At 40.1% G+C, this 13,899-nt stretch overlaps 1 protein-coding gene across 2 annotated transcripts in view; it reads right to left on the reverse strand.

Annotated features, from left to right (window-relative positions):
* TBC1D14 (TBC1 domain family member 14) overlaps positions 1-13,899 on the reverse strand; it is a 70,564-nt gene that overhangs the window by 55,566 nt on the left and 1,099 nt on the right. The window contains exons 1-2 of one of the 2 annotated variants that reach the window (XM_080373449.1): positions 12,588-12,606; positions 8,507-9,242 (exon numbers count right to left, since the gene is read on the reverse strand). In XM_080373449.1, coding sequence (XP_080229575.1) covers positions 8,507-9,242; positions 12,588-12,591 — 740 coding nt within the window. In that variant the 5' untranslated portion in view covers positions 12,592-12,606. Of the gene's footprint in view, positions 1-8,506; positions 9,243-12,587; positions 12,607-13,899 lie in introns of those variants that run through there. The other variant, XM_080373450.1, reaches the window with a different exon arrangement.

Consider the following 13,899-nt stretch of genomic DNA (forward strand, 5'->3'; position numbering starts at 1 on the left):
CTGACATTCAGTATGTTCAGTGAGAACCAAGAATAATGACACTTTGCAGTGTAACAGATACCTACAGGTCTTAAAAAAAATAATAATTCCCACAGTTAAGGCAGACAGTAATACAAGTTCACAGTACAGGATATCCAATAGCTTGCAACAGAGTAGCTTGGAAATCTCCATTTAGATTTCTGGGGGGGGGAAGCAGCATTTGATAAAACAGTTACCAAGTCTACAACGTTCTGCATTTAATTTTTTTTCTTAGAGCACAGCCCTCATTTCAAAGGAGGACAAAGTAGAGCTGCCTGCACTCTCTTGTGCAGGGTCAAAGACATGAAAATATAAATCAGACACTAATCCTGCATGTTTAGCAGGTAGGACTGGTTCTAGCAAACCAAGAACTACTTTGCATGTGGATGATGCAGTGCTAGCCTGCCATGCGAATGCTACTGAATTCTCAGAAACAGGAGTTTCAGCAAGTCAGGGCTCCAGCAGTAAAGCAACTTTTGGGTCCAAATTCAAACTATGAGAGCCAACCAGCTACATGTAATGGTTCTTTGAGCTGGAAAAATTCCCAGTTATTCCTATGTTATCAGAATAACCCAAAATTATATTCCTGGAGTCTGAAAGGAGATTTCTTCATTGATCTGAAGGACTATTATCACACAAATAAAAACCGGAATGAATATGTGAAATGTCATCCTAAGCAAAAAGCTGAACCTGACTCGGCATTAAGACCTTGCAGCAATAAAGACGAAATATGGACCGGGTTACATTAGCAAGGGCAAGAGGAAAAAAGTATTAAAAGCTCTATGTGGTACCCATGAGACTAGATCTGTATCATGTTTGGGCTAAAATACAGAGATCAAAAACGGAAATCCAATGGGTGACCACTATGACAGCTAGGTACCAAGGCCTGTGCCATACAAACAGGGATGCTGAGACAGTTGGTTTCATTCAGCCTGATAACCATTCTCAGAGATGCAAAGAAAAAAAACAACAGGCAAAGCAGCAAGCTGCTGCAAGGGTGAATTCCAACTGCATAAAAGGGGAGGGGTGGGAAAATAAAAATCACAGCGGTAGGTGCTAAGTCCTGGACCATGTGCTGCAGAGGTTGTGGTAACTCCATCCTTGGATGTACTCACAATTGGCTGGACAAGGTCCTGAGGAACATGAAGGCAGCCGTGCATTAAGCAGCAGGTTACACCAGATGGCTCCACAAGTCCCTTCCAACCTAAACTGCTCTTATGAAAGCCTGCAGCTCATAAAGCGGAGTCCAAGCACTAAGTAAATACCTTGTCCTACCTCATGATTGTTACAAAGTTCTTGCATTTATTCTGTCAGTTGTCAGTGTAAGGTGGGAATGACTCCTTATTTACTGTAGGGATTTTATTTATTATTTTTATGGTATGGCTTGAAAACTTTTGAGGCACTTGATAAATACAAAAAGAAGCTTAATTAGTATGGATAGCTCCTTAAAATAGCAATGTAAACAGTGCCCAAATGGAGATTAATAGATCATAAATAAATTCATAGATCTGGGGTTTTTCCCCTGCCAGCAAGCTCAACATTTACTTAACAGAACTCTTAAATATCCAAAGCAAGGCATAACAACACATATTCCTGCTCCAGAAAACCCATGGTTTCCACATACTGTTTCTGTTAAACAAATTTTCCTCCTTAATATAGAATCTTACTAACAAACCATTTTTTGTTTGAGCCTTTGTAAAGAAGTTTAAAAATTAAAGCTAACATTGACTCCAACTTCACCACAGATTATGTAACACAGGAAGGAAGACAGTATTAAAAAAAGAAGATAATTAAGGAGCAAGAATTTATATTCATTCTATCTAATTTCATCTTGCTCACTGCATTTTTCAGAATCTCCAAGTATATGTAACATTACCTCACAATGTCAACCCTGATTCACGTACTCTTTTCAGTCAGGGTAAATTTTTTTTTTATTTTTTTTAATTATTTCTGTACTTTCAATAACTTACAGCAGTTGATATTGCTGATAAGGAAAGTAGGGAACAAAAAGGCAGCTAAACATTTAAACAGTATTTTTATTAGACAGTGTCACATGGCCGTGATCATGCTGATATTCTCTCCCTCTTCCCCCATGCCATCCACTTCTCACAGCTCGTTTTAACTAAGGGGAACGTCAGGAAAATTCTCGCGAATGAACTGAAGATCCAACGACCAACCAACCCAGTAATTCACTAAACTTTCATATAGACAATGAATCAGGCTGAACAGAGACCTTACTTTCATTCACCTGAATTAATTCCTGAAGCCTGCATATATCTATCGAAATGTACATAATTCTTACTCATTCTTTCCAAAAGCAAGCATGTAGAATGAGCAGAACTGAACAACCGCAAGCTTTCCAAAAGGCAGCCTCACACAGGAGATGAAGGAGAAGGAGCAGGGGAAGAAAGCATTAGAGCTGAATGCTGCAAGTAACATACAACACCCAGCTACGCGACAAATCCTGTTCACTAGCTGGTGTGAGACTTCTGTAATGCTTCCCACCAGCCACTAGAAAAACACACACATTTGACTATTTCAAATAACTGCACCACGTTAAGTCCTCACTTACTGCATAATTTTGTCCCATTACTAACAAAATCCACCCAAAAATCAAAGCACTGCTGAGCAGATTTTCATTTAACTTCCATAATGAACAGGTAACTTCAACAAGCCTCTTAGTTTTGCTGTTGAGTAACTGTAAACCGTTTTGCACAAACAGGACTTTAAATAAAGCAGATTTTACCTGCAAATGCAACTTCTCTTTATTCTAAAAAGCCACATATTAAATATGATTTAATTCAAAATTTAAGGCAGAACTAACAGAACATTCATTCTAAATAAAAATTACATTCTTCCACACACAAAGGGAAAACAGGAATTAAAATTAGCGTGGCCTAGTGGAGACCAGCCACATGCAAAGTTCAAAGCTTCATACACTGAATTAGAGGATGGGAATTCTGAAAACTGTATCATACAATTTTCAAACTTCATCAAAAGAAAAGGCTGTTATCTTCGTAGAACTCCAACTTTGTACCTATGGAAGATTTGCTTTGACAAAGAACGTTTATTTCAGAAAAATTCTGCAACTTTTCTTTTGTTTTACACAGAGACGTGACAGTACGTACAGATGAGGGGAGGACCACTTGTCTTTCAAGTAGACAGAAAGTGGCTTTCAAGCAAGTAGTACACAAAACCATATTGTAAAGGCTGAAGCACCCATCAGATGAATATACTGCAATGCCTCATGGGCTGCTGAAACATCATTTCCAGCATCACCTGTTAATACAGACCCTCAGTGCCTATGCTGCTTCCCACACCACTGAAACATAAGCTTGTTGGCCTCCCTTTCTCCCCAGCCCTTTTACAGACTCGTTATTAACAAAAATTAGCTCAAACCGCACCCAGATAAAGTAGCATGGAGGGATGAAACTACCACCAAATTCCCTTTTCCCTCCAACAGGACAGTGATGCCGGGGGGAGCGGTCAGGCTACTGCTGCAGCAGGGAGCCCAGCCTGGCTGCTGGGCAGCGAGGCAGCCTGTGCCAGGTGTCCATGCAGGATCCCTCTGCCAGAGGCTGGGTCTGTGGGGTCCTTCCTCCCAGCTTCTGAACAACTCCACCTGCAGCTCAGCTAGTTTTTGCTCATTTATGGTTAAAAACAGTGTACCCAAATCCTCCCCCACAGCACATCCAGCTCCTTCTGTCCCTCTTCCTACACACTTCAGTCCTGTTCTCAGCCTGTCTCCTTCTAAACAGCCTATGCTGTATCTAATAAGCTTCATTTAACAGAAAACGTGTACAGAAGAGAGACATCATAATCAAACTTTAGTATCTCAGATTATTCAATCATAATTATTTTTATCCTTTATCTTCCCTTCTATGGTTCAGAGAAATGAAAGTGGGAAATCAACACTATAATGCTCTTAGCCATTCTACCTTCCTTTTACCACCAAAATTAACAAAGTAGAATAAGCTGTCCTTTCATTAAAGGCAACAAGCAGCATTATGAAAAGGTCCTGTTCATTAACATAGGTGACTTACCTATACTATCGATGAACCCAATTCCCAAGTTCAGAACTCTGAATTATGTGTGACCAGTCACCTCAAAACTTATGTGTATGTCTATGCAATATAAACGTAGCAAATTCACATGATTTCATACTTACTGCTGAAACCAGCAGGTATTATTTTGAAACTTAAGCCCTTTTTCTTATCAGACTACAAGTAAGGCCACAGTTCAGACTAGGTTTGTCCTTCTATGCATGGTACAGGATGTCTATCCTGCTTCAGAAGCTTTGTCTTGGAAATACAGAGATTCTTTTGAAACAGCCTTGTTAAAGCCCTTTATTTCATGCCTAGTTCCTGTTCTCTGTTGAGGTTTCCCGAGATACTACTACTACGAACGCTTGATTCAAAAACTTTTAGGAGTAGCCTGAAAAGAAAGAGAATCCAGATTCCTGCAAAAATAGACAATATCCACAACAGCGGACTACATAAAGACTTAGGATTCTTGTAGTCCATTAAAAAGGAAGAGAACTGCATGACTTACTATTTAACTGAACATAGTCCTAGTCCTTTCTGCAGTCACTCTGTGTGTAACCATAAAAAGCCTCATCTTCAGTCTCCAAAACAATAAATGAAAATTATAAATTAAAAGTATAACTTCTGCAGTAAGATCACAACAGTCCTGACTCAGCAGAGCTGTTTAAAACGTGAGCGTTTAAAAAGTCTGTGTTTCAGCAGTACTATATAGAAGCAAAGTCCAAAGGCAAAACTCATTATCCTATGCTACTCTGGGTCACTAGGGCAAATGGACAGACAAGCTACCGGCTCCAGTCTCCCAGACAATTATTTGCTCACACTATTTCTCAAACCAAGTTCCTGCATATATTCAAACGAAGGAAATTAATTCAAACTCATGCTTTATGTGAAAGACCTTCAGCTTTTTAGAGCTGATATGAGTACATGTGACGTTTGGAAACAACCAACGTGTCAGGTTTCTTTGTCAGCAGTCAGTGTTACAGCTGTTTTCAGGAGCAATAATCCACTTTCATTTGCTAACTCATGACAGCAAGAGTACCCCACCTAGCACTGTACCCACGATGCCTTAATTGCAAGAGGAAAGCTATGCATGAACAAGCAGGAAACTGCCTCTTTTCCTCACTTTGGATCTTCCTGCCACACCTGAAGAGGCATGTAACAGCCCGAGGGAACAACCAGACCTTTCAGAGTCTCAATCTGCTAAAGAGACAGCAACTGAGCCAGAGAAGCAGTCCAGGAAACTTACTTCACCATAGCGCTCAAGAAGGTAGGGCAGCTACGCTCCATTCCCAAGTGTCCTTGAAGGTGCAGAGATTGACAGGCAATGAGCCAGCTGGGTTCTCCTTTCTTCAGTCTCTTCCACAACTCAGTTTTCAACTGCAGCCCCAAGCCAACACCAGCACTTCCTAACACTCCACAGACAATTCCACAAGTGATACAGAACACACAGCATCATGCATAGTGCACATGCACATATGCATACTGTTTCGCCAGGAAAAATAAAGAGTGCTAAGAAATAATGTTATATTCCCAAGCAGCTGCTTCTTTAAGCATTTTCTTGGTACTATAAAAGATCTTTTTTTGATCTTAATTGATACATAAGCAGCACATGTGACCAGGCACTGGAAGCACCTGATTTTTGTCAGTATTACCTCTACAGGCAGCTGCAAATCTTAAGTGACATATCCAGAGCAAACATACTTTTTGAACATGTTCAAAAACATGAACAAAACAAGTTCAGGGAAACTAACACATTCTCAGATGGCAGGGTTCAATACAAGCACAGCTGCCATTTCAAGAAGCAATGTTTCCCCTTTTACCTAACAACTTGAGCAAAAGCTAAGCTGATTCATCTTCGCTCTCAGTGGTTCAAACCAGTATCCCATTACTCAGAATCCCCCCACAGAGCTAAACCTGCAGGTTAAGGCCGAGAGCCCCAGCACTGCAGCCATAACCCATGACTATCAGGCTGCTGGATGGTAGAAAGGCTGTGTACAAACCACCCAGGTGCTTGTTCTTCCACTCTGTATACACGCATGCCAGCCACTGGCAAAAGCCAAAGCCATTTGGGTTTCTCCTGCTGTAACTCATCCTTGGTTTTCAAAAGGAAGGCTGACACAACCTGCAAGAGTGTGTATCTCAAGTGAAGCTCCATTCAGCACAGAGCAAAGTGCTAACATGCTCCTCTCTCTGGGACTTTGTTTATGCCTACCACCACAGCACTTTACAAACTACTTTAAGAAATTCCCTTCTCAGCAAGCTGGTCTTCAAAGATACTATTCTGAATGCTTCCTCCTTGTCTAACACTGTACACAAACCCTGGCACACAGCGCGGGGTCAGCTAGGTAGGAAGGCCCCTAGAAGTCAGTTACTTTCAAACAAAACACATTGCAGGGCCCAGGTTCATTTACTGAAGTATTTGTTTAAACCCTAGGAATCAAAGGAGCCCACAGGAACTCCAGGGAACAGGGACTGTGTGGGATCATTAGAGGAAGCAATTACAACCCCATGGACAGCGGAGTGCAAATATCAACAAAACCAACATGTTTTGATCCATAACAGTGTTGACAGCATAAATATAGATAGCATTCCCTGTGGCACAGAAGGACCTTCGGAAGCTCCCTGCTTGTACTATACCTATGAAACTCACCGCCAGGTCACATGACATAAGAGAACTGATGCATAAAATATGGCTGTGTGGTGTCCAAGTACAGACAAAAAGCGAGCAACTCTTGTTTTCGAAATAGAGCAGAAAACAGATGTTAAAGGGAAGGATATTAAAGGTCAGGTTACAGACAGAGCACCCAGAACTTCAAAGCCAATCACCCAGTCTGAACCCAATCCTCATATTCTCACAATGACATCACTCTGTGGGTGACCAAGATCACCTGTTCCCCTTTCAAAAGGTGTTACGGAAAACCTTTGCTCTCTGGAATTCAATGTACCTGAAAAGATTCAGGTTAAAAAGCTCAGTCTACTGAGTACCATAGTTTCTGTAATACTGGCAAAACAACTGGGGACTACGCAACAGAGTTTGGACAGATGGCTTTATTTTGTTGCATGAGAAAAGCTGAGAAGCACTTTAGCATCCTACTTTGAGCAGGGTCTAAATCTGCCTGTTCCACTGTGCTCCCTGCAGGCTGAAGGACAGCATTTGTTTGAGTTAGCAGTTGTGCTATCAGAATGGGTAACAAAAGTTCAGGCTTTGAAGTGCTGAGAAGCCTCCTGCTTCAGAATTAAGTCTGGTTCCATGGCAACAAACAGAGGTCCACAAAAGCTTCAGCACCTCAAACACGAGTGATGACTGGAGCTCTGCTGCACAGTACTCCAGCCTACCGAACAATAAAAATCAATGAAGGCTTCAGCCAGTTTAGCAGTTCTAAAGAAACCACGTCTCTTAAGCTTTGCAAATAAGGCAGCCTTTCACAGAACGATGCTTGCCTTTCCTCTTAAGTATTTTATCAACCTATTCATCTCACACAACAAAAAAAAATTACATGAGGAAAAAGAGATTAGCCGAAGCAATCACATGTTCAAAACATGTTAAGTACAGCCTACTCTGCTTGATGCCTGAAGTTTATTTCTAGAAATGTTTCTCTAAAACATACCATACTTCTGACATTATATCCTAAAAACAAGAGATATTAAGAAGATCTTATATAAATGAAAACCAAAACCACACCAACGATCCAAACCCCAAATGCAGACCAGTCTTTTTCCTCATTCAACGCTTTCACCAGGTACCTGCATTTAGAATGCCTTATCATTCCTGTAAGGGCCACATTTAGAATAGGTCATGTAACTGCTTTGAGTGGCCAATGCTTTCATTTGAACAACTGAGTGACAGAATGTCAGACATTCTCATTCCGTATAAAAATGAAAGAAAAAAGGTATTAACAAAACTGAAATTTGGAAAAATCATAGTAGTCATGCAAGCGTTTGCAAGTATTTGTATTTTAAGCTTCATACACTTACAGTGATCAATAAAATACTCCATTCACTACCAGACCACTTAAGAATCCTTAGATGTCAAAACTCTTCAATACAGGTATGGATCCTACCCCTATTTACCTATTTATGTGACATGAGATTAAGGACATTGGCCAAAATCACGAGGCATCACGAGAGAAGCCAGAAAGAAAACACTTGCTAAGAAGAAAAAACCCTCCTCATTCAGACTTCCTTTTACTGTAACGCAGAAAGAGTCTTTTCAGAAGATTTAAGATGTTTCCATATATCATAGATAATACAAAGGAGGATTCAGAGCCTTAGTCCCTAGCAATATTTGTCCACTTACTCAGGACACAAAAAAAATGTTTATACCAATTTAAAATAAAATAGCAAGCCATTACGTCTTTCTAAGTAAGATATCACACAAGACCTTACTCCTTTGATCTTACTTAATCTCACTGTTAAAATACAAATATATTTTACAGAAACATTACCTGGCAAAGAAGTTTGTAAAAGGTCCCAGTATTTTTCTTTTACTGTCCACATCTGGCTCCTGACAACACTCCTGCTGGCTCTGATCATTGGTCTCTTTAGTGGAATTCAGGGTAACATCCGAGAAGTGGACCTCATCAGTCTCAAGATTCACAATTGCACTTGAACTGCTTGTGACCACAAAGTCCAAAATGTCTTCATTGCTAACTGATAAAGTTGTTGACAGTTCTGTGCTAAGACTAGAAACACTACAGACAGAGATATCATCGCTCCGGTTCAGAGTTTTTGAAGTTGGACTATAAAGTTTGACAGTGTCGTACCCAGTTCTTGGGAAAGTAGAGGATTTTCGCACAGCATGGTCATGCTCAGCAGTCAGAGGATGGGGAGGCACATAAGACGGCAGCGTGCACGCACTCTGAAAAGCCCTGTCAGGCACAATTTCAGGTTCTGACTGCTTTCTCTTCACAGTTAACACACTGCAGTGAACAGGCTCTGGATTTCCTATTTCTAGAGTGGGAATACCAGAATCCACTGATTTAAGGCTATGACAATCTTTGACAGCACTGGACAGTGGGCCAGGCCCATACTCAGGCAGTGAGAGAGATCCCAGGGTCCCGGAGTTCAAGTTTTGAAGGCCCTGGATACCGCTGCCCACTCTTGCATCCAGAATTCTCATGAAGCTCAAACTATTTAAGGAGTTGGATAAATTTACATCAGTTGTCTTGACCCAACTGGTAACTGGTGAAAAAGAAAGAAAAGACAAGATTATGAGTTTGCAGGAAGGTTGTGGTTTGTTCTTGGCAGTTCGTTTTGTTGTTGTTTTGGTTGGGTTTTTTTTTTAAATACACTCAGTTCTGTCATAATTTAGGCTTATAATGATAAGTTATTAATCTTCTCTTGCACGTGTTTACTATCCCTTCCCCCTGCTTGATCAAGCAGGACAATGGCAACTTAAACTAGGCTTCTAGAAAGTGTCAAGCATGAAAAGCTTTTCATAAGCAGTTTGTGCGCCAGTGTTTGCTTTGCATACATCTATTGAGAGTGAAATTACATACTATAAAAACTGCAGTACTTTAACATTCCATGTCAATATTGAGACAAATATTTGAAAATTATTTTTATACAGTCATAAATGCTTATTTACTGATGTTGGGAGTCTACAAAATTTGTTTCCATACACTTAGACCAAACTTCTGAAATGTTCACTTAAAGAGAATTTCTTAGCATTCTTCTGGAAACTGTAAAACTGACAATAAATTTGTCACTAAAATAAAACATGCAATATATCAGGTTTGCATTAAGTAAGAGATGCAAAATCTGAATAGCTGTAGCGTTATCCACGCAGACAACGTTTTGACAATACGTGATGCACTTTGTCACTGCACCTAGAAGTAAAACTGACACTTGCAAATACATTGTATTTACTGCACTCGGGGGGATCACTGGTCTTCACATTTGCAACGTACACTCACACTGTCTCCCCAGGAGTTGCCGCCACGTTAATTAAAATTCAGTCAGTACACCACTTCCAGCCTACATCTGAGTAACCCTCAAACAGAGGGCAGTCAAGTTGAGCTGCAGGGTAGATGCACTCTCCTCATGGGCAACTGCAGCCTTTCATATACTTGGAACACCATCAGAACTGCCGCCTTGACTCCCAGAACTGCTACAGACCCTTTAAAACACTACATGATTATTACTGTGACATTACATACATCTTCTCTTTCTATATGAATAGTTAAATTACCTACAGCTCTGCTGAAGTTTGCAACGTAATTACTCTGCAGCAGTTGGCAGAACAAATATGGACAGATTGCTATGGACAGATATGGTTTCTTCACTGTGAAACACTCTGGGCTAAGTGTTAAGGAGTGAATACTCCTTCCATCTTGCAGACAGCTTGCTTTCTAGACAGATTTTTCCTCCAGCTCCTGAAGCCTGGTCTCCTATTCTGTCTCAAGTTAATTAAAGGTGCCAGTTGTCCTTCAGGAGGTCTTCCCCACATTCTGCTTAAAAAAAACCCCAACCACACCACCCCCAAAACAAAACTCAAATATCTTATTTGGGAAAAGTGGTTCCTCCCAGCAGTTCCAAACCACTGGCTAATGGCGCCTAAGCCCTGCCAAACACCAGGGTTCAACACACTGTCTGCTCTTAGATTTGAGCCCATCCATACACTTTGGCATTACAATACTGACAGGCAGTAAGTGACAGAAAACACATTTCAAACATATTCCACTGGTCCAAACTGTAACAATTTCTTCCACAAGCTTTCAGTCACGTGAAAAGTTCATGAATCCAAACATACTTCATATGGTATCCCAACTCTTTAGTGTACTACACAAATGCTGTTCACGAGCTGCTCTGACACTCCAGTTTAATCCACTCCTAAGCATAAGGAAAAGTCAAGTAAAAACCACCCTGGATATTTCATCTTTTGGACCTTTCCAGAACTTTCTAACAAAAAGCCAACTGTGTACTACCCATGCAAATCAATCAACGCATCAACTGCCTAATCTTTTGGATAAGCAAGGTTTCCAATGTATTGTTTTGACTAAAAAGCTTGTGAAGATGTACGCTTGTCTTATAGAGTTGCTATAGCAACTTCTCTTTTTTCACATTGCCATGGTCTGAAAAGTTTACATGCACTGCAATTTGAAGTGATGTCTTGAGATAGCTAACATACCAACTGCATAATTACGAACCTCTCTGTTCACTAGTTAAAAATTGCAAGGGACAGTCAACTGTGAAGTCAAAGTGTACAAGTAAGACATAACACAGAGCATTAGATTAAATTACTGTTCAATATACTCAGATCTCCTTCTCTCAGACCTTGCCTGGATTCACTTATTTTCACAGTTTTCTCTTCCCCATGCTCACCCACTCCTTCATACACATGATTGCTCTTAAAATCAACAGCCTACCCAGCCCCAACATTACCCTAAAGTATACACACACATTATGGAACTGTATAAGCAAGGGTGCAGGTGTTTGCTTTACCACAATTCACACTTATAAATGCATCTAGAAAATGCAGTCCAGGAAACAAAGTACAGAAAGGTAATCAGCCAGGATCAACTTTGATGATGTTTCAGTAAACAGCACAAGCATGTTTCCATAATGAATTCCTCCAGTGACTACCTTCACTTCTGCTCAACGATTTCCCCAAGCAGCAGGCAGTCCTTACTTTAATTGCATGGCTCTTCACCCCCAGGCTTACAAGTGGTAAGCATTCAAGTGGCCTTGGAAGGGCCAGTAAACACAGCAGCTCAGGAGGCCAAACAATTCTCTAAGTAAAAGTTTTCAAAGAAAAGTGAAAAAACAGTTCCACGCAGGGTACTGAGGCTACTTTAACTTGGCTCAGTATTTATTTTTTTTTTAAGCAAGAATTTTAACAAGAAGATTCTTTAAATAGGCAACCAGCAACTGCAGAAGTACGTAACAGCTCCAGCTTGCTGGAGCAAATTATGCAATAACAAGTTACAAAGGTTTTACACAGTTCAGTGAAACTGTGGGATGCTTTGAAGCGTACCCAGCAAGGGCTTTAAATGAAAACTTGAGATGTAACCAGCTGTCAAAAACATAAATGAGAACTTCTTGATTCATTTTGTATTAGGTTGTTGTAGGATTGTTTTTAAGGATGTAGTGAAGTGATATTTATACTCCTTATTTTAGCTGCCTCACCGGTAACTGCAAAATTTGACAACTGATGTCAAACGTTCTAAGTGTCACATGTTCCAATACTAACTTATTTCCATAAATCATTTAGTAACATAACATTATTGTAGCATTATGATCACAATAAACATAGCATTAGTAGTAAACAGTATTATTAGTATAATAAACTATCGAGAAAGAACAAGCAGTTTTGTCACAGCAAATGCACATTCATCATCCCTATGGTTCACTTAAACATACTATAATCTAAATAAAATCGGTATTTGTAGTCTTAACATCCTACGTGTTATAGGAACCATGATCTTGAAACTGCAAATATCCCAGAAGGGAGATAAGGAAAAAGGAGCTAGGAAAATATAGCAGAGGTCACAAGTGGCAAGGAGAGGGCAAGAACACATTACTTACTCATTAACTCTTCCAACACAAGTGTGAAGGGGGCACCAGGCAAAGACAGTTTTGCAGCCAGGTTCAAAACTAACATCAGGATCTAGCTATTCATGCAAAGGATAGCTAGCTGAACTGCGTAATTCCTTACCACAGTACACTGTGGATGCCAGAAGTTTACATGTAAGCTCAGGGAAGAAAAAATAACTGAGGATTCCTAAACAAAAAGAAACTCAGGAGGTCCTTGAACTGCAAATGTCCTAATCAGTCTACATTAGTCCTGCTTTTATACCCTCTCCCAGGTAAATTCTTCTGTCTGATTGGTTAGAGTTTTGGTCAGTAGAGCTGTCCAGAAGTCCTTACATTCCCCAGGTTCGGATCACTGATGGCATGCGAGAAGGCATGTTCTGACAACAACCAGAGGCTTTAAAACAGATTTTGACTTTGCGATCACTCAAGCACACAGATGGAACAAGTCATATTTGATTATAATTTCTAAGATCTAGAATAAAATAGCTTTTAAACCCATTTTAATGTTAAATTTAAAGAAAGTTAACAGCAATGCCTAACCATTAGAGTAAAACAAAGATCAGAATGATGCCAATTCAAGCCACATTCTTCCAAGTTTGCTGTGACTTGCAATGCAATTTAGTCAACAAACTTGTTCAGAAGGAAGGGTAAGACAACTGTCTACAAAACAAGATTTGTATCTTCGCACGTGAGGAACGAGAAAAGGAACCGATTACATATACTGCTCAGCAGTATATACTGCTCAGGTATTTCCTCAATTACGAAGTTGCCATTGTTTAGTTTATTTTCTTTTAAAAGGAAAAATCTTGTTTAAAAATTAAGCGTTTATATTCTCCACGCATTTGAGAATATTTTTGTTGCATGTTCCAAGAAACACATTGCTGCTATCAACTGCAACTGCAGGTGACCTCAGTGCACAAGAGCATCAAATCCAGGGTTTGTTTATTAAACGTTTCTTGTTTCAGGTTGTTTATGCTCATGTTCTAACAGCCACAGTGCTGCCAACAGCATAAATTCCTGAGGCTAAGAAAGTCTAGCTTTCAGCAAAGCACGAAATACAGCGATTAATGCTACAGACATAAGCACTGACAAAACGAAAAGATAGAAGTTGGGATTTTGGGTTGTTTTGTTTTGTTTTTTTTAAAGAAGCCTTATCTCTCAGCTGGCACTCTTCACCAAGTCCGAGCTTTACAAACCCGGCTTCTGAGCAAAGTGCTGGAGAGCAATGAAACCATCCACCACTTTTCCACGGTTTGGTTATGTCAGGCGGGCGCTATAAGCGACTCGCAGCGTTCTTCTAAAG

The sequence above is a fragment of the Falco punctatus genome (assembly GCF_963210335.1).
Source record: "Falco punctatus genome assembly, chromosome: 1".
In the NCBI taxonomy this organism is placed as follows: Eukaryota; Metazoa; Chordata; class Aves; order Falconiformes; family Falconidae; genus Falco; species Falco punctatus.